Genomic DNA, 23,231 nt, shown 5'->3' with positions numbered 1-23,231 from the left:
TATTCAACTAAAAAGCAAATCTTTGATTTGCTAATATATCACCCTAAAATAGTACATACTTACTTGAAAATAATTAAAATTAAATCCTGTTATCTATTGAAAATAATGATAAAAATATTTAACGCCTATATTACATTTAAACCACTAAACAGCTCGGCTGTCCAAATTTAAAACACAGTAAGGGACATTTTTTAGTAGTACGTTTTTTTTGCAGTCAAGTGATAAGTATCCATAAATGCAAAAAAAAAACGTAATACAAAAAAATGTCCCTTACTGTATTTTAAATTTGGACAACCGAGCTTCCCCCTAATGAAACATATACATGTTTCATGAAAAAAAACGTTTTTATTCATGATATTTAAAAAAAAAAAATCCAATTACATTTTATTAAATTAAATTAAATCCAAAACTATACTCCAATTAAATCCAAAACTATACTCAACCTATACTCCTTCGTCGGAATTGAAGCCATGTTAAAATTAATTGACACCCAAAAACAATTGATAAAAAATTCTATTTATTATAAACAACAAATCAAAATATTTCATAGTCCATACAATTGTATGTATTTTATAAAATACAGTATAACGTCCAAAGTGTATTGTTAAACGAATTGATTTAAGGAGGCTTAATTTGGTTTGTAAAACGTCGAATTTGAAGTGAAAAACCTGTAAAAGTTTGTATAATCAAGTATTCCCTGGATCATTCCATCGACACGGGGGTGTAGAGGATAAAATACCTCGGCAATTAATATTTCACAAATCGTCCAGTCACGGAGGGGTTATTTGATGTTCCCTCGGTGTGACGCCGAGAGGGTAAGCTATGAATAATGAGTCCTTGTAGAACGGGAGTGCTAGGAGAATCCTAATTCCTGCTCTCGAGTCGGAATGTTTGACCCCGACAGGATTCGAGGCTTTGGAAGGTCCGATCGGGACGCAAATGAAGGTTGTACATTCGTGAACTGAGATGATTTGTCGAACTGTATTAGTGCGGTAGAGCTTGAATAAATTAATTCTGGTAGTCCATTTTAGAAAAAAATATTGTTACCCTCTCGAATTATTCAGTTATACCCCTTTTCACATCATCATTGTTAATGTAATTTTTTCCTTCTTAAAAATGAACAAAAAACTAGGAGTCCGAAGGAGCAAGGTCCAAAAAGTGTGACGTATATATATATATATATATATATATATATATATATATATATATATATATATATATATATATATATATATATATATATATAATGAATTTATAACTATTTTGTACATTAAAACATTGTTTACTTTGTGGTATGGTAATACAACACTCTCCTTATCATTCATCGTTCACTTTGTGTGAGACCGCTTAAAAAAACTAGTTTACGACTACCGATTCGGAATAATTGTCCATTTAATATAAGTAGAAAACCATAACAATTTCACTTTAGTCCACATTCGACCTGATGATGGAATGATTATTCATTATGTTGTATTACGCACAGATTTGTTTTATGGCATCCTAAATCCCTAAAGCACTACTTTATCGTATACAAACTATTAGATGTAATTTGAAAATACTTACTTCCTATTCCGAAAACGTAATAAATAATGGTCAGAAAACCTTATCCATGTAATGTAGTTTTTTCCTTTCTTCAAACATATTTACCAGTAAACAGGATGTCCCATAATCCAACGTTTTCTTTAAGGGGAGTTAGGCCAGCTTATGACTCACCAAAAAATGAAAATACGACCTCAGTAAAAGTGCCTTGGTTTTCGAGATATTTCCACGTTTAGTAAAGTGAAAAGTGTTTACGTTAAATTAAATAAATATTAAAGTTATTTTCGTTTTTTATTAAGAGACATCAGAATCCTAAAAAAAGAAAATTTGATCAATTGACACTCAAAAAACCGATTTTCGGGAAATTTATAAAAGTGGAAATATCTCGAAAACTAAGGCACTTTTACAAAGATCATATTTTCATTTTTTTGTGAGACATAAGCTGGCCTAACACCCCTTAAAAGGAATACGTCGGATTATGGGACAACCTGTTACAAAGTGCCGAATCAATTAAGTAATTAATATATATATATATATATATATATATATATATATATATATATATATATATATATATATAAACAAATAAGTAATTAATATATATATATATACATATAAATATATATATATATATATATATATATATATATATATATATATATATATATATATATATTATATATATTTATATATATATATATATATATATATATATATATATATATATATGTATATATATATATATATATATATATATATATATATATATATATATATATATATATATATATATATATATATATATATATATATATATATATATATATATATATATTAAATATATATACACATATAAATATATATTTATATATATTTTTATATATATATATATATATATATATATATATATATATATATATATATTTAAATATATATATACATATAAATATATATTTATACATATTTATTTACATATATATATACATATATATATATATATATATATATATATATATATATATATATATATATATATATATATATATATATATATATATATATATATATATATATATATATATATATATATATATATATATATGTATATAAATATATATATATATATTTATATATATATATATATATATATATATATATATATATATATATATATATATATATATATATATATATATATATATATATATATATATATATATATATATATATATATATATATATTTATATATATATATATATATATATATATATATATATATATATATATATATATATATATTTATATATATATATATATATATATATATATATATATATATATATATATATATATATAATAAGTCAAAATGATTGTTCGATGAAAATACATTTATATTATACGTGGTTACTAACCAAATCATAATACAATGTTTTAATGTTTAAATGCTCTTTCATCTTTATATCAAAGGCTTATTATATTGTATGTATTTCAACACAATGCTGAGTAGATGATGTTGAATTATTTATTTGGAATTTTCTCTGATGTTGTTTGCCTCTAGTGAAATGGGAAAGTAAATAATATTTGCTTTGTACATTGTTCACAACAAGAGAAAGTATTTTTACATATTTTAACTTTTTCAAACGCAGGATTTTAACCCTAAGAAATTCATAACTAACTAACCTGACCATCACGCCGCTTACTCGCAGGGGTAGGCAGAGAGAAAAGAACGCCATGCCACCCTGTCTTTGCAAACATTCTTCGCCTCTTCCACATTCATGTATCTCTTCATACAAACCTGCCGATTATTTCGACGCCTTACCCGGTCACATGTCACATTTGACAAACGTGGTTGTGCCAAATTTTGCTCGGTCTTTCTCTGCTTCTTTTCCCACTAACATTCGCCTCATAAATTTGTTTTACCGTTCTTTCCTCACTCATTCGTTCTACATGTCCAAACCATCTCAACACACCTTTCTTAATTTTATCGATAATGCTTATCTCAGCTTTGCATTACTTCCTTATTTCACTATTCGCACATCTATATTTTCCACTTAAATTTGTTAAACCGTTTTCTACCCATCTCAATACACCTTTCTTAATTTTATCGATAATGCTGCAAGCTTAGCCTTTGCTGATGATTTTATTTGCTATATATATATATATATATATATATATATATATATATATATATATATATATATATATATATATATATATATATATATATATATATATATATATATATATATATATATATATATATATATATATATATATATATATATATATATATATATATATATATATATATATATATTATATAAATATTTATATTATATATATATATATATACATATATATATATATATATATATATATATATATATATATATATATATATATATATATATATATATATATATATATATATATATATATATATATATAAATGTCATAACTAGGTGAAAAAATTGTCACAATATTAATTTTTATCTGTTTTTTAACAATAAAATACAACTAGTAGACTCAAAAATCTGTGTTTGATTCAATTAAAATGGCATTCTATAAATTAAACGCCAAATCAATTAATACCCTCAGCATTTGTTTACCGTTTTGTTACTATATGTGTGAAATATGGATTGCCTATAAGTTTCAAATGAAGGAAATCGAAGACAGACGAACGGAAGTAATCCAGATTTTCGTTTATTACGAATCACCCACATGACGAAACAGAGCTCGGGGGGTTTCTGGAATCCAATCTATTACTAGTGTTATTCTGTGCGGAGCTAGCCAGAAATTCATCAACCCCGAGCGGGTCCTGGGTCCTGTGGGACCTCCCAATAACAAATAACCAGCTTTCTAGGAAGTTCTAGGAAGTCTAGGAAATAGCCATAAAAATTTGGGTTTATTTCTTGTCAATGCTTGCAATATTTCTATGAAAAAATGTACTATTGAAGATGAAAATATCTGTAAGTTTTCGAAACTAGTCATATATATATAAATAAAACTCATTAAATTGGTATATTCAAGCGTTTAATTTAAATAAATTAATCAATATGTCATTCCAAAAAGTTAATACCGAATCAATAAAATAAATATAAGTGATTTTTTCACTGTAATATTTATTCAATATTACCCTGGACTGGTACCTGAAGCGGAGGGCTGATCACCTTTCCTTCATGTGTAAACGATCAAGATAACACTGCGTTTGTATTACGCAGTGCCCTATGCACCATTTGGGTGTGGATAAGGGTTTTATTATTATTATCATTATAACCTATTATGGTCTATCGTTTAAAATATCCCAAAGTGTATTTTATCACGGGAACTGTACAGGCATGTATTTGTAAAAAAAACTGATAAATAAAATAGAACCCATTCGGGGATCCAGAATAAATGATCTGAAAAAGTACTTTATGGAAAGATATATATGTAGTGATTAATCATATTTTCTTATTTTGTTTTTAACTTATGTTTTTTATGTTTTCTCATTTGTTTATTTTAAATATGCTTCTCATGCCTATTTATTATGTGTATTAATTTTAAATCAAACACAGATTTTTTGAGTCTACTAAGTTAAAACTTAGTAGATTAAAAAAATCTGTGTTTGATTTAAAATTAATACGTAAATTAAAATGGAGTTCTACAAATTAAACGCCAAATCAATAAATACCCATTTATTATACCTGTTTATTGTTTTTATATTTTGCCATGTTTTAGTTTTGGTTATTTAAAAAATATTTTTGTTACTTTATCATTTGTGTTCCAGTCTTGTTAACCTTAATCCCATGAGAAATAGAAATTACTCATCGGGAATATTATATGTATATATGACTTATGTGTGTAATTTGTTTTGAAAAATAAATAAATATTATGTTGTCTTACATTTTACCATCTCCATATAGATGAAGAAATAAACGACTGTCTGGGTATTTACAGGATTTATGACCTATTATGGGTTGGTTAAGCGGTCACTTTACACACGTGTAACATTCATCTTTTAGATTTCTTTATCAAAGACACTTGTAAAAACTTTAGTCGTTCTATAAAAAATAAATATATACTTAAATATACATATTGTATATGGAAAATCATATATTGTATTTCAAACGTCCTTTAACTTCAAAGCGGAGTTGAGTGATTAAAAGAGACTTGGATATTAATATATGTGATTGAGTACTCATTTAAAATATCTTCGCCATTACAGTATTAATAGAATTTCCTAAATAATTGGACCAACGTACATACATTACAGGTATACCAAATTCCTTACTAGCAAGTTGAAATTTTACAGTCGTATCAATTAACGAATGTATAAATTGTAATTAATTGTATTAGGAAAACAACACACGTCTCGTCTTTAACAAGAATATAATGTGTTTAAGGTGAATTTTAACCCATTTGAAAATCATGTTCCTTAAGTGTATTATTTTACGAAACCAAAAATCATATATCGTGCTTTTGCTAGCTGTCATATAAGAGGTTGATACGTGACTGGATGTTATAAATTATAAAACCTTTTTAAAGCTATATTTACCATCGATCATGGTGTCTGTTTATAAAATATGTAAAATAATAATTTTGTTAGTGGTGTAATGTGACGTTTCTTAAAAAAAATATAATTCTTTAAAAAAATGTATTTAACCGTCGTATTTATCTTTAGCCATAATTTTTATGTATGGTACCTATAGTGAAGAAGCCTGTATGGTTCATAAGGCTATTACAATATAAAAAAATAATACTTTACAATGAAAAAATAAAAAAAGGACACAACATATGGTTTGATGTAAAAAAAAATATAGGAAGTATTTGTTTCCAACATATTAAAAAAAAGGAATGATTGTTATTAAATTTACGATTTAAAATAAAAAAGAAAAAATATCACATTTTGGGTGTGTCAAAATCCTTGTTCACAAATCTGGCTTTCTCCACTTGGGATTTGAGATATCAAGATTTATAAACAAGGATTTAGACACATGCAATATGTTATGAGTAAAATAATTGATTAAATTAAAGCTTTATAAAAAAAATACGTTTTCAGGCCTTTTTAGAGTGTATTAAAGTAATTCGGTAAGGATCTTGCACACATTGAAAATAAGGGTCTCTGCTAAATGAAAAGCTTACTTACATTAACCAAAAATACTTCTGTAAACTTACACATGAAAAATATTTTCTGTTTTTACTAAAATTCGCTGCTCGAAGGGGTTGAAAATAATAATTGAGGCTTACGTATCTGAAACTTTGACATTCATATCATTCAGACGATTATATTGTTTTATCCGCTTCAAAGGACTTACATATGCTATAAGTATGTATTCAAATTTATAACAGGATTTTCATCTTAGTTTTAGGGATGATTTCATTTTACTAATGAATGCAAAACAAATGTTAAAACATTTTCAAGTAAAGGTGAATTTAATGATAAAAGAGTAATTCGGTAAAAATATTTTTAAAAGTAATACAAGTTTCTAAACATTGATGAAGAAGAATGTGGAAGTCTGGGTATTTACAGGGTGTACAACCCGTCAAAGGCTGGTTAAAGTGATCACTTAATACACGTGTAACATTCACCATTCTTTCAACCTACGAGTATATAAGCTCGTCAAAATAAAATTTATATCCCTAGTGCATGTTAGACCTTGGCTCGTAACGCATGTTTGTGCTGCAACCCCTAGTGCGTGTTGGTCTTGGGTCGACCAAAATAGCATGTGTTAAACATTTTGTGTACTTTTTAGTGTGTAAATAGTGCTATGGTAGTGAAGGGTAGTATTGTTTGCATGCTGTGGTAGTGATTGTCCTGACGAAGAGACAGGTACGCCTCGAAACCGGTAGACATAAAAATAAGTTCCAACCACAGTTGACAACCACACAACTGATTTTTTAGGATTTCCATTTTGATTTTGAAATATATATTCGGGAAAGACCAAGGAAAATTTGGCATGGTCAAGTTTTTAAATACTTGAACGTGCTCTGGTCAGGAGTCTGAATAATCGGCAGGTATGTATGAGGAGATGCATGAATGTGGAAGTGGCGAAGATTTTTTGTAAAGACAGATTGGTGTGGTGTTCTATTCTCTGTGCCCACCGCTGCAGGGAAGCTGCGTGATGGTCAGAAAAATATCTATCCAGTGATTCGATTTTAGAATTTTCATCTTCCATATACATTCTATTATATTTCGAACATACGAAGTCTTCCACAATACCCTCAAAATGATATTTTTATATACTTGTTTACATTCCCTAATGTCTTAAGAATTTTGTCGATGGCTCAACAGTAAGGTTAATATATTTTTTTCCAAACATCGACGTTTTCTTTCAATTTGATATTTTTTTTAAGATAAAATTTCAGATCTTAAATTCCTTGTTAAAGGAGCCTTAAGATTGGAAAACAATCCGGTTGTGATTCTATTGAAAGTTTTTTTTTTCATCAGAAACTTTTGCTGATACGAAGTTCTTTAGCTTTAGACCTTATTAATACTTATGGAGGATTTATGGAATCCTAGGATTACTCCTGAAATGAGAATGACTAAGAAAATATATGTGGCGAATATGAGAGTTAAAACAGAACGAGGACGACCGAAAAAGACTTGGCATGATCAGATCAATCAGAACCTAAAATCTGGCGGTGTCAAAAGTCTGCGTAATCGGAGGGCATGTATGACTAGATGTATGGATGTGAGGGAGGCGAGGACAGAAAAGTGTGGCGTTCCATCCTCTCTGCCTACCCCTGCGAGGAAATGGAGTGATGGTAGTAGTAGTATTAGTAGTAGTAGTAGTAGTAACTAAATAAACTTTGTCCGCCTCCGTGGTGTAATGGTCAGCGTGTTTAGCTACCGTGCTGGAGGTCCCGGGTTCGATTACCAGGGGGGTGAAAATAAATATTATTGATTTTACACTGCAATATTTATTTAACATACCCTAGACTGGTTTCTGAAGCGCAAGAGTGATCACCTTGCCTTCATGTAAGTAATGATCAAGATAACACTGCGTAAATTCGGTGCTGTGCCCTATGCACCATTGGGTGCGGATAAGGGTTATAAGTAAGTAAAATAAATTTATAAAAAAGGTTTTGTGTGGTAAGTAGAGGCTTGCCTTATTTTTATTATATTATTTCTATCATTATCTCTCCTTGTGATATTTATACCTCTTAATGTCATTAAAATTAATATATTTTGAAAATTTCTAGTCAAACATCAAGGAAATGTTATTCCTAATTTTTAAGGAAATAAATGATAGTTATACAACTTTACACTAAAACAATCTTTATATGGATAAGCACGCAAAAATTAATTAAATCAATAAATAAAGTTGATAAATAACGAATCTACTCGTATATACAAAAAAAAACTATTTTTGATTAGGTAAAGGCGGTGGGTATATTCGAAATATATTGTGTCATTCAGCCTTATCATTCATAAGATCTTAAATACTATCTCAAAAGATATCAAAATAAAAATAAGAGCATCGAGTTTGATAAAAACGAATTATTACGATTTTTTTGCAGATAATTTGTGTCACATTTTATAAAATTTTATAAAATAAAAAAAAAAAACAATTTTTTTTACCACTTTTTTAAAGATTTAAAGAAATATATTTAATTTTTTTCTTTATTTTAAATTCTTTTGTATTACATAACATAAATTCACAACGAGAAAAGTCGGGAGTTCAAGGTTCCGGTCGTACTTTGCTTTATTGATTATACAAAGGCTTTTGACTGCGTGAATTGGAATTGCCTGTGGAAGGTTTTGGAAGCAATGGGTGTACCGAGACAGTTGATAGTTCTTATTCACAACTTATACGTACAAAATTTGGCATCAGTAAGAGTTGATAATTTCCTCTCAGAGCCATTTCAAGTACAAAAAGGCGTGAGACAAGGGTGTATACTGTCTCCTGATCTCTTCAATATATATGGAGAATATATAATGAGGAAAGTACTAGACGGGTGGGAAGGTGGCGTATCAGTAGGGGGCAAAAAGATCTCCAATATAAGGTTCGCAGACGACACAACGCTAATAGCCAACAATGAGGACGAAATGGCTGAACTCCTCCATAGAGTCGAAATAGAAAGCCAGCATTTAGGACTGCAAATAAACAAAAGTAAAACCAAGGTTCTTGTCATCGACCGATTCGGCACCCTGATAAGGAACAATTCTTTAAGGGATTATGAAGAAGTCGACGACTTTATCTATTTAGGTGCACTCATTTCTAAAGATGGAGGCTGTGAAGCAGAAATCCGGAGAAGAATTGGAATGGCAAAATCAGCAATGTCTAGTCTGGCGAAGATATGGAAAAATCGCTCCATACTGAGGAAAACGAAAACCCGTCTAGTGAAATCTCTGATATTCTCCATTGCGCTGTATGGAGTGGAAACATGGACACTGAGGAAAAAGGAAAGACATATGCTGGATGTGTTTGAAATGTGGTGCTGGAGGAGGATGCTGCGCATTCCTTGGACTGCAAGACGCACAAACGTCTCCATTCTCCGCGAACTGTCAGTGACAGAAAGACTCTCCACGACTTGCAGGAAAAGGATTCTGTCCTACTTTGGGCATATCGCCAGAAAGAACGAGAAGAGTCTTGAAAAACTGGTAGTAACAGGTACAGTTGAAGGCAAGCGGGCAAGAGGACGGTCTCCAACAAGATGGACAGACCAAATAAAGGAATTAACCGGATCCTCGCTAAACGCTGCCATCAAGTTGGCCCAGGACCGGGAAGAATGGAGAGGACTTGTGCACCAAGTGCCTGACATTCCAGAAGACCACGACGCTCAGCATTGAGCAAGAAGATGAAGAAGAAAATTCACAACATTTTGAGTGTGTCCAAATACTTGTTCAAAAAGAATATGAACATAAATTCAAATACAATTTTTTTAAATTAATAAAATATAAAAATGAATACAAAAAAAGATCCCACAAAGGCATGGCCTGTGTGTGGGTATACAATATAATTTAGTCATAGTAAAGGGTAAAAGGGTAGAGGTTTTATAAGTAGAACTAGAATAATAGTGTTAATATAAAAAAAAATAAGTAATTTTCTTTTGGCACTTTTCTCCATAGATGAATGAAACGAGTACCAAAAAAAATTAACCCAGACGGATTTGATGGATTGTTTTAGCGTAAAATCGGTATTTGAAAAACAGTCTTGAAATTGTATGAATAAGTATCAATTAAAACAAGAAACATAAAACTATAATTACCCTCAGGAGGTTCCGTTTTATTATTCATTTCCTCACACTCTATTCTTTTGTTCTCCAAGTACTGGATCAGGGGGTCGTCAATTTGCGCCATTGTTACTTAAATCTGTAAAAAAATAAAAATTATTACCATGAAACTAATTGAATTATTGATTAAGCGATATTTCTTCCAATTATTACCTCAAGGGAGCTGTAACTTGTAACTATTGTACATATGTATTTGTGTATGAGGTTTTCAATTCGAGATGAAACTGGTATCGTTTAAATACAATAGAAAATGGAAGTTTTATCAATTAAATGTTTTTCTTAAAGTTATCACGGATTTTGTTTAAGTAATATTTTTTTATTATCAAAACTAATCGACAGTGAAACGATTTGCAATGAAAATTTTCCTTTTTCATCAACGAACTTTTTATCGATGATTTATTTATTTATTTTGTTAATAAAACAGTTACACAATTGCGTTTTCACGAAATTGTGCAACTTGTGCGGTATTATGATTCGAAACCGTTAATTTTCAAACAGTTATGTTATTTGAAAGCGTTATTTTTTTAGTGACGCGATTCTTAAATGCTATTTTTAACTGTTACCTTTGTGAACGATTGCAGTTCTATCCGTTTTCTTTTATTTTGTTGAATAACCCTTTATTTCATCGTTATTATTTATAAAATAAGCGTTTACGACGTTGTGCCGTCAATGGATCAATGTCACTATTCAAAGACGCCCTGTTTGTTCATACGCATTCCAAAGACCAAATGAAAACAAAATTTGGGCACATTGCAAAAAAAAACGGTATTCATAATTTTTAGCGTAGACGATAACCGTTGCCATATCGACTTTCGTCGTCGCTAAAAATACAGTTTTGTTTGATTAAAAAATGTAATGTAATTCCCGTAGAGCTTGTTCTATAATTTATTATTATACGTACATAATAAATAACATTTTGTGGAATTTCGAGTAATTTTCATGTTGTAGGATTTATAGCCAAAGTTTAAACAAAGAATGCCATTTTTCATAGTAATTTTTCAGCTCCATGCGATATTCGCAGACTTCCGTGTGTGAGTACATTATGATAACGTATTACGTTATTCTCCGTCTAAATTATGATATTTTTATAATATATAGCCTAATATTACGATATAATTACACAATAGGCTACGTCACGCTTCATGGATTATATAAAAACTACTTTTAGTTAAGATTAAATCGGTCGCAAGGTTTTATTATGATAAAATCCAAAAATATATATTTGGTTGAGGTAAATTTGTATGTGTCCGCCTCCGTAGTGTAATGGTCAGCACGCTCGGCTACCGTTCTGGAGGTCCCGGGTTCGATTCCCAGGGGGGGGGGTCATATAAATATAAGTAATTTTTTTCACTGTAATATTTATTCAATATTACCCTGGACTGGTACCTGAAGCGGAGGGCTGATCACCTTTCCTTCATGTGTAAACGATCAAGATAACACTGCGTTTATATGAAGCAGTGCCCTATGCACCATCGGGGTGCGGATAAGGGTTTTATTATTATTATTAAATTTGTATCTACTAAAAATGTTACTTATTTTAGAAATTAAACAGTATTAAAAAAAATATATTTGAAATATTTTCCATCATTCCTTTTCCTAGAAAAAAGTAACAAAATTTGCACAGTATAATTAATACTTCACAGTTTTGTGTTTAGTACATATCCATAGCTGAAGATGAAAAGGTGCTTATCGAAACTTGTTAGAGAAAAATAAGACCAAAAATAAATGTGGTCAAAAACAAAGTTTGAGTTTTATATAATAAAACCTTTCCGTGTTTATTTATATTTTATTACAAAACAAATTGAAAAAGGGTGAATAAGATACATTTCGAAAAAACTCTTTATTATTATAATTGGGAACAAAATATAAAGTTTGATGATTATAAAATATTCAAAATCTAAACGATAAAAAAAAGATATTTCAATTTTTTTTTCTATTTTCGCTAAAGGGAATATATAATTATTTTGTCAAAATGTTAAGAAAGCCCAAAGTAGTAAGTATGTAACATATATGACATGTGATTTATAATTGATAAAATACTTTTCTTATCTCGTTATTTCCATAAAACTTTATCATCTTCTATAATACTTTTCTTAACTAATGCAAATGGGATGAAAGGCATCAAGCTCCTAAATATTTTTGTGATTAATAACTGAAAATAATTTTTCAGACGTATTGTATATTTAACGTCCGCCTCCGTAGTGTAATGGTCAGCACGCTCGGCTACCGTTCTGGAGGTCCCGAGTTCGATTCCTAAGGGGGGTAAAATAAATATAAGTAATTTTTTCACTGTAATATTTATTCGATATTACCATAGACTGGTACCTGAAGCGGAGGGCTGATCACCTGTCCTTCATGTGTAAACGATCAAGATAACACTGCGTTTATATGACACACTGCCCTTTGCACCATTGGGGTGCGGATAAGGGTTAAAAAAAATATATTAATTTTTGGCTGACTTCAAGAAAATTTATATTATAATTTAATAACGGCAAGAAAGTATGATTACCCAAACATTCAATATATTTTTCATTTATGCTGTAATTATTTGTATTTTTATGTTTTTTTCCGTTCATACTTATGAACAAGCATAATTTAAAAAAAGATTTGTGTTTTTATTATTTATAGAAATATTTCAATTTCATACTATTTCTGTGAGCCTAAGCGGCTCATTATTAGAAATAAGTACCAAATTGCGGTAGAATGGGTTCGAACCGAGAAACTCTGACTTAAGAGTTCGCGACCCCAACCACGGGACCACAACCCGACACTCCCGATCATCTCCCCTTTAATTTCAAATGGGCGTTAAAGTTCTAACTTTAACCTGTATAAATCGCTAATCTGCTTGAAAGATATTGCTTATTAGCAATAAGCCCGCCAAATTGCATATATTATGTATGAAAAGTTTAATAAAAAAGAACAATATATTTTCTATTCACGTTGAAAAGACGTCACGCGAATAAATTAACATTTATAAATGGAAATTGCTTCATTTGAATCTATGCATCTCGTATAATCACGTTTTCGTAATCGTTGACTGAGGAATATGCGTTGCTAGGCAAAAATTATTACTACTCGAGAATACAAGGAAAGCCGTGCGACGCAAAAACAAGTTGTTTTAAGGGATCATTTACTTGTTTGCTTCGTACCAGGAGTCGGCAACCTCTTGGGCCAAAAGAGCCAAACGTGAATAGAATAACGGTTTGGATATTTTTGGGGAGCCAATTTTAAATTCATTAATTTATTCATTTACGGTTCACAGACAATGAAAAACACATTACAAGATATGAAATACAGTACAAAACAAATTGTTTGGATGTTTTTCATCATTTAGATGAGAACACAACAAACTTACAGAAACAAATAAAAGTGCAGGTTAAAAAATACATACCATATACAAAGAATATAAATTTAGTTGTAAAAAAGAGTAATAACTTTTACAAATAATAATAAAAAAAAATAAAAAAAATTAGAGGTGAAAATTAAAAGTGAAATTAAGCTTAGCTGCATAAAGTACAAAATTTTAAACTCCATAATAATTTATTTTATTTATTGTTTCGGCATTCACTTTGTTGTAGAAAAGATGAAATTGTAAAAGAAAAACACATGTTTTTAACCCTTTGAGTTTACTTTATTATGACGACTTGTTTTGGAAGCTTTGCTTCCATCTTCAGGTCTGAATCTTAAAAAAATTTACAATTAAAATAATTTAATTTCGTTAATTGAATTAATTACTTTAATTAATTAATTAAATAATGCTTAGACTTCCATATTCTTCTTTATCTTTGATGAGATGTCAAAAATAATATGAAAACAACTTCGTAATTGGAGATAATCCAGATTTTGTGAACAAGTATTTGGACACACTCAAAATGTTGTACTTACTTTGCTCATTAATTACTTTGTGGTAAAATCTATCCATTTTTAATATATGTTTTACCTAGAAAATACCACTATTTCAAAATATTTCTAAATAGTGGTATTTACTAGGTAAAACATTAATTTAAATAATTTAATTTAAATCATTAAATGTTTAAAGTAAATTTTAATCAGAGATACTTTTTTGTGGAGATTTATACATCTATATAAATGAATAGTTTTATAAGTATCTCTGCGACACAATAAATATTTAAAGGTACGTTTTAACATTCAACGATTTATGTATTTTACTATGCATTTTAATGTATTAAGTAAAAAAGACAGATTAAAACTAAAAAACATAATTAAAAGTTCTTATTTCTTTTGTGCACAGAATAATAAAATTAAAAATAAATTTCTGTGAATTAAAGTCATTTTAATTTTTTTTTCTTTTTCTTCTTAGTATGACAGGCCACGTGGCTTGGATTTAATAGGAATTAGCCTCCTGCGTTGTCGATTCCCAGTTGCCGATTCATCTTTTTGGTGATCTGCCCGGGATTCGTATACCATGGGGTTAGCGGAAATTAAAATTTGTCAAAGAAAAAGCCACACATATTGCTCAAAGTCCACATGTGGCTCGCTATCCACACGTTACTGGCCTCTGCCTTATAAGAATACACATTATAAGGTACAGCTCGGAGAGTTGGAACAGTGTGGGGTAAGTCGGTGCGATTTCAAGTAATCTGACACAATGTGGGGTGATAGTTTGAAAGGTACGCACTACGTTGCTAAATAGGTTTAATTTACACTAGATTTACAGCACTTCGCGGTTTCCAATTAAAGTGGTAACTCCGAAGCCGGCAGATTAAGTAAATAATATGGAGAGCATCATTTAATTCAAACATATTATTTAATTAACGGAATCATCCCCTATTTGTATCTATGCCTGAAAATCATGAACAGTAGGTTTTGTCCCAACAAGATGTTTGTTGAAATCATATGTACAAAATCCTTACTTTTTTAAGTTATAATTTATCCATAATCTCATGGTATTTTAGGAGACAACGGAACTTATCGAAAACTTTTATAGACTTTATAAAATAAAACACCTTTGTTTTTAACCACTTTTTTATTGGAACATTTTTTCTCGACCGGTTTCGACGAGAACCTTTTCATCATCAGGGTTAAACGTATACATGTTTAACCTTAATGATGACAAGGCTCTTTTCAAAACCGGTTGGATAAAATGTAACTGTAAGAAAGTGGTTAAAAACAATGTTGTTTTATTTTATAAAGTTTATAAAATGTGCCACAAAGTATCCGCGAAAAACATTCAAGAAAAAATAGCTTTTACTTTCATTTATTGATTCGGCAGGTTATTTCTTTATATTTTCAGGAATAATTAGGTACATAAATTGTAGTATTAGTTGAATAAATACACAGTAATTACATTTTTGAAATTAAAGAACATCTATGTGTCTTAATAATAATAATGTTTCTGAATTTGTCGAACACCTTGTATCTGAAGACCATAATTTTATTAAATCAACGGGTTTAGAAATTTTGCGTTTAAATAAAACTGGTCTGCATTTAGACAATTTAAAAAAAAATAGAAATAAGAAACGCAATTAATAATGACTCACCCATAATAAATAACCAATGAAATTTGACTACAACTTTAAACGATTAAAAAAATATTCCCTTTATCTTTTTGCTCTATTTCAAATAATAATAAAAAAGTAATTTATTTTAAGATAAAAAGTGGATTGTTATTTTTTTTACTTAAGTCTATATTTGACCTTATGATGGAATGATTATTCTGAAACTGGTTGTCATAGTGCTTTTTTTCAGTTGTATTACACAAAGTGAACGATGAATGATAAGGAGAACGTTTAAAATGTTGAAAATCATTTTACTTCTGGAGTTCCTATCAATATTTAAAATATTATTAAAATAAAATTCTTCGAGTATTATTGTATAATTTTGATCCTATTCATACAAACTTTGTATAAGTAACATAATTTATTTTATAAAACCTCCTTCAAAATACATTTCAGAAATATGTAATGCGATTTATGCCAAAAATTCCCCACTTTGAAAGCGAAACATTAAAAGAGGTAAGAGTCTTCAGTGCTTAAACGTTCAGAAGAAATTTAATTTAATTAAGTTTCATGCGTAAAATATCTTTATAAATGAAATTTATTCAAAAATGTATTTTCATCATCGATTCAGCAGTCATTTCGGGGAAATACAATTTATTTGAGAATTTCACATTTGCTTGGTATATATCACAAATTATTAAATTACTACAGGGTGGCGCAAAATTGATCACTCTATTGGAAGATGTTTTAATTTTTTTAAATGGCGTATTACATCAATCATATTTGACATTTGTAAATAAGACAACTGCAGAATATAAACAAATTGATAAAACGGGCACAAATGTGTATTAACACTGGCGGCAGCCCAGTGGCGGTATTTCCCTAGAAGCCCAAAAGCCCGGCTTGCCTAACAACTCCAAATAAAAATGACTCAATCTGGACCAAATGATTAAAAATACATAATTAATGTATAACTGTTTTTAAATTATCGCGCGCTCATATGATTATTACACACTATGCATGCCATTATATGGTGATGGTACTTATTGATGATGGTTGATATCTGAGGAAGATATTTTATTATAGTGAACATTTTCGTTATTTCAAGGTGATGGCTATCCCTTACAAAAGTTATATGTATGCATATTTTTACAATGATTACAATACATTGTTTATATTTATAATACTTTCTGGGTGCTTACTATACTGGGAATGATATGAGGTGAAGAAATTATAGTACATCATATATGATGTAATATATTAATATATTTACAACATTTTGAGTGTGTCCAAATACTTGTTCACAAAATCTGGATTATCTCCAATTACAGGAGTTATTTTCATATTATTTTTTGACATCTCATCAAAGATGAAGAAGAATATGGAAGTCTGGGCATTTACGGGGCTTACGACCGTCATAGGCTGGTTTAAGTGATCACCTTACACACGTGTAACATTCACCAATTCTACCCATTATTGACAAACACACTACTCAAATTCTTGGAAGTTCTATATATATGAACCAATTTAGAAACCTTGTTCATGAATCACTAGAACTTCACTAGAGACATCTATTGGTGAGATGTAAAGAAGCTTTTTACTAAGCAGAAACTCTTATATTAGTATGTGAGATCCGAATCCTGGATTATAATCACACACATGAGAAACGCCAGAAAACACCATTTTCATTTTTATTAATAAGCTTATAATTTGACCAGATAATTTATTTACAACATTTTGAGTGTGTCCAAATACTTGTTCACAAAATCTGGATTATCTCCAATTACAGGAGTTATTTTCATATTATTTTTTGACATCTCATCAAAGATGAAGAAGAATATGGAAGTCTGGGCATTTACGGGGCTTACGACCGTCATAGGCTGGTTTAAGTGATCACCTTACACACGTGTAACATTCACCAATTCTACCCATTATTGACAAACACACTACTCAAATTCTTGGAAGTTCTATATATATGAACCAATTTAGAAACCTTGTTCATGAATCACTAGAACTTCACTACATTGTTTGTCAATAATGGGTAGAATTGGTGAATGTTACACGTGTGTAAGGTGATCACTTAAACCAGCCTATGACGGTCGTAAGCCCCGTAAATGCCCAGACTTCCATATTCTTCTTCATCTTTGATGAGATGTCAAAAAATAATATGAAAATAACTCCTGTAATTGGAGATAATCCAGATTTTGTGAACAAGTATTTGGACACACTCAAAATGTTGTAAATAAATTATCTGGTCAAATTATAAGCTTATTAATAAAAATGAAAATGGTGTTTTCTGGCGTTTCTCATGTGTGTGATTATAATCCAGGATTCGGATCTCACATACTAATATAAGAGTTTCTGCTTAATAAAAAGCTTCTTTACATCTCACCAATAGATGTCTCTAGTGAAGTTCTAGTGATTCATGAACAAGGTTTCTAAATTGGTTCATATATATAGAACTTCCAAGAATTTGAGTAGTGTGTTTGTCAATAATGGGTAGAATTGGTGAATGTTACACGTGTGTAAGGTGATCACTTAAACCAGCCTATGACGGTCGTAAGCCCCGTAAATGCCCAGACTTCCATATTCTTCTTCATCTTTGATGAGATGTCAAAAAATAATATGAAAATAACTCCTGTAATTGGAGATAATCCAGATTTTGTGAACAAGTATTTGGACACACTCAAAATGTTGTAAATAAATTATCTGGTCAAATTATAAGCTTATTAATAAAAATGAAAATGGTGTTTTCTGGCGTTTCTCATGTGTGTGATTATAATCCAGGATTCGGATCTCACATACTAATATAAGAGTTTCTGCTTAATAAAAAGCTTCTTTACATCTCACCAATAGATGTCTCTAGTGAAGTTCTAGTGATTCATGAACAAGGTTTCTAAATTGGTTCATATATATAGAACTTCCAAGAATTTGAGTAGTGTGTTTGTCAATAATGGGTAGAATTGGTGAATGTTACACGTGTGTAAGGTGATCACTTAAACCAGCCTATGACGGTCGTAAGCCCCGTAAATGCCCAGACTTCCATATTCTTCTTCATCTTTGATGAGATGTCAAAAAATAATATTAATATATTAACGAATGTGAAAAAAATGGATTTGTCTTGTCGAATATCATCTTTTCCACTTAATTGTTAAAGTCCAAATAAAGATTTCCACTACTCAAAATATTTTATTTTTATTTTATAACATGGATTTTTAAAACGAAATTGGATGATTGATTTTACGTCACACTAAATTTGTTTATACATTAAAAAGTTCAAATTTGAAGTCGATAAAGTGATATATATAATTGTGAGAAGTTTTTTCATTACCTTCTTCTTTAAACCATTATCTGCATCCCGATGGTGCATAGGGCACTGCATCACATGTATAAACGCAGTGTTATCTTGATCGTTAACACACGAAGGAGAGGTGATCAGCCAACCGCTTCAGGTACCAGTCCAGGATGTTAGATTGTAACATTTGTTCAATATTGAACAAATGTTAGAGTGAAAAAATCACTTATATTTATTTGACCCCCCCCTGGGAATCGATGCCGGGACCTCCAGTTCGGTAGCCGCGCGTGCTGACCATTATACCACGGAGGCAGACAAAAACCTAGGCAGTACCTAGGGTAGAAAAACTGACCCATCGGTGTTTGGTCGTTTACAGTTGGCAGCGAATAGCCGACTACTCGGCATTTGGTAGTTAATATAATAAAAAATATAATAATCAAACAATAATTACAGAGACTATGAATTTATTTGTCAATTGCGTGCATTTTTTCGCAATTGGTACACATATCGCTCACTCCTTTCAAGAACGTCATAAATCAAAAATCGTCAATTTTCAGTTGTGCATGTTTTCGGAATGCCCAGAAAATATACTATATCCCAGCAAAGGAGGCATATTTTAAACTTAATATTTACCTGCTACAGGGCAGAAAGTGTTGTTTTTGCATTTTGAAGAAAAGGTATTGTTTAATTATTTTTTTAAATAAACTAAATATTTTTCAAATGGAGAAAAAACCTTCAGGTTTTACCTAAAAAGATCAGTTACACAGTAAAAAGTTCAATAAGTGCCATGATATTTATTTTTAATGCATTGTATTATATTTTTAAACTTTAAAAACGTTCTCCTGAAAAATCAAGTTTTTTGATATTTGACGTTCTTGAAAGGAGTGAGCGATATGTTTGTTTTGTAAGGTAATTCTTTCAGAAATTTGTCGGTAAAGAAAGTGTAATATACAAAATCAACCAAAATTGTTGTGATATTAGTTTTTTTCTACGAAAACTGTTTTATTTTTATAAAATCGTGACTGTTTGCAAGGTAAGGTGAAATTAAGATCAAGAGGATGGGAAAAGTCACGGCATACCAACCAGAATATCAAATAATCTGAGAACAAATAAACAAGATGACGTTATTAAATTTACAGGAGACGCGTTCGTGTAAAATATAACCTAATATTTGTGAAAGATGTCAGCAACATTTTTATAAACCAACGACAAATAATTTACCAATTTTAACTCTGAGAATGCGACCAGGATTATTTGCTTTAATATTATTTCATGTGTAATTTTGCCTTTAAATCTAATATTAGGGTTATACATTTTTGTAATTGTAGTGAAATTAATTTAACTACAATGAATTAATACAGTGAATTAATACAATGTATTAATACAGTTTTTAATTTCATATTTTTAATGTAAAACGTGAAATAATTTTCACAACATTTTCCGGTGTGTACAAATCCATGTTTAAAAATCTTATTTTCTCCTCTAATTAATTTTTTTTTACATTTTCCCAGTATGTAAGATAATTCCGTTAGGATTTCGCATACTTCTTCCTGGCTCAATTCAAACTTATCGTCTTTGTAGACTGTTAGGGTCAGCTATCCTTCGAATCATTTTATCATATCCGTGAATTTTTTCAGTATAATTAAAGTTTCAAAACCTGATTTGGCAGTCAGTTTGTAGTAATATCTTATAATATAATATTTTTAATATAAGTTTTATTCAGACTCCGCCCCTTGACTAACCCCCTCCCCCTAACTTTCCCCTCTCCTTATTTATACAAAAGAACAATTTTATATTTTAGTTATTATACAGACCTGAATGATGGAAGTTTAACTTCTGAAACATGTAGTCTATAATAAAACTCAAGTGGTAAAAAACAAGTGTTTTCTCTAATCATTGTAACATGTCTTACCACAAAGTTAATGCCGAAACAATAAATGAAATAAGTTTTATTTGGTTGATATCACCATTCCATAAAAATTATTATGACATGTATGACGCATTGTGCATTGTTTTCAAATACCGGATTTGTTTTTTATTGTATTTGGTATTTGAATATGATGCGTAATGCATTGAAATACGTTACACATTTTTTTTAACAAGCAAAAAGGGTATTTGCCAACTCAAACTAAAACAAAAAGCGAATTATTTTTTAAATTGTCTCCATATTTGCGAACGTAAATTCGGGCCCACTCGAAAAAATGTGTATGAAAAAAAAAGTTTACAAAAAAGCGCAGAAAAGCTTGAGTGTTTCCTTCTGAAAAATAAGTCGGTCACGTATGGCTTTCCTTTTCAAATGTATACGTGATGACATTGGCTTGAAAAGCTTTGGATTGTAGGGCGAACGCAGGGCAAAAATTGCTCACGAATTACACGGAGGGTGCTATCGAAATCAGCCCTTAATTCCCCTGAACAACCAAAATGAATAGAAAGCTTTTTCGGCACAAGAAATCAATCCTTTTATGGTATGTGTATACTCATATATCGCCTACTCTTTTCAACAACGTCATACATCAAAAAACTTTTCAGTAGATCGTTTTCAAAGTTTAAGGATATAAAAAAGTATTAAAAATAAATATCAAGCTACTTTTTGAAATTTTTATTGTGCAAAATATATTTTTTAATGAAACCTGAATGTTTTTCTTCATTTGAAAAGTATTTGGTATGATTAAAAAAATAATTAAACAATGACTTTTTTTTTAAAATGCAAAAACAACATTTTCTGCCCTGTAGCGGGTAAATATTGAGGTAAAAATATGCCGCTTTTGCTGGGATATAGTGCATTTTCTGGGCATTCCGAAAACATGCATAGCTGAAAATTGACGATTCTTGATATATGACGTTGTTGAAAGGAGTATTCTCTCTGCCTACCCCAGCGGGGAAGCGGCGTGATGGTTAGTTATATATATATATATATATATATATATATATATATATATATATATATATATATATATATATATATATATATATATATATATATATATATAAATGTGATTATATGGTATAATATATATATATATATATATATATATATTTGGCGTATGAAACATTTCGCATTCAAATTGAGACATTCCTTGAGGCACAAAATGCTGAATTCATAAGATAAATAGTTTATCACAACTTTACCCACTTTATATCCTTCAATTACAATAAACTGTGTTATAAAGTATACCACAATAGTTTATAACATCCAAATTACATCCTACAAAGTATTCCCAAATCTCGTTATTACACTTACACGGAGTTTTGAGTATTAGTCCCAACCGCGTGGTGCTTGAAATTTAATTAAAAGGTAAGTCTGTTTCGCCGAGCATGGCAGAGGCTTCACTTCATAAGGAGCCTGGTGCAAAGTTGGGCAGGAGCTAAGCTTGCACGACCGTGGATTTAGATGTGCGAGATAGGAGAATAGCTCCATAAACTAGCTGATCCCATGACGCTTGCCAAAGTTTACCAGCCATGTCCTTTCAAATCATAATCAGACACATCCAAAAAGATGAATGTTAAAAAAGGTTTTCCTTTTTGATATCTCAACAAGGATAAAGCGAAATACGGAACTCTGGGCATTTATGGGGCTTACGACCGTCACAGATCTGGTTGATCGCTTTACACACGTGTAACATTCACCAATTCTACTACCCATGATTGACATCCACGCTACTCAAATTCTTGAAACTTCTGTATATATTGTTCAAACTCGAAACATAGTGCTTGAATT

At 29.9% G+C, this 23,231-nt stretch overlaps 1 protein-coding gene across 1 annotated transcript in view; it reads right to left on the bottom strand.

The window, feature by feature from the left end:
* The window catches only part of LOC148307782 (calcitonin gene-related peptide type 1 receptor-like), a 151,733-nt gene that overhangs the window by 46,543 nt on the left and 81,959 nt on the right, over window positions 1-23,231 (bottom strand). Inside the window, exon 2 of the mRNA XM_088262881.1 lies at window positions 10,736-10,838. Within this exon, the coding sequence (XP_088119007.1) occupies window positions 10,736-10,826 (91 nt within the window). The 5' untranslated portion in view covers window positions 10,827-10,838. The remainder of the gene's footprint in view (window positions 1-10,735; window positions 10,839-23,231) is intronic.

The sequence above is a fragment of the Brachycentrus maculatus genome, unplaced genomic scaffold, assembly GCF_059751285.1.
Source record: "Brachycentrus maculatus isolate JH-2025_06_01 unplaced genomic scaffold, ASM5975128v1 h1tg000190l, whole genome shotgun sequence".
Classification (NCBI taxonomy): Eukaryota; Metazoa; Arthropoda; class Insecta; order Trichoptera; family Brachycentridae; genus Brachycentrus; species Brachycentrus maculatus.
This window is presented reverse-complemented; position numbering and strand designations above follow the sequence as displayed.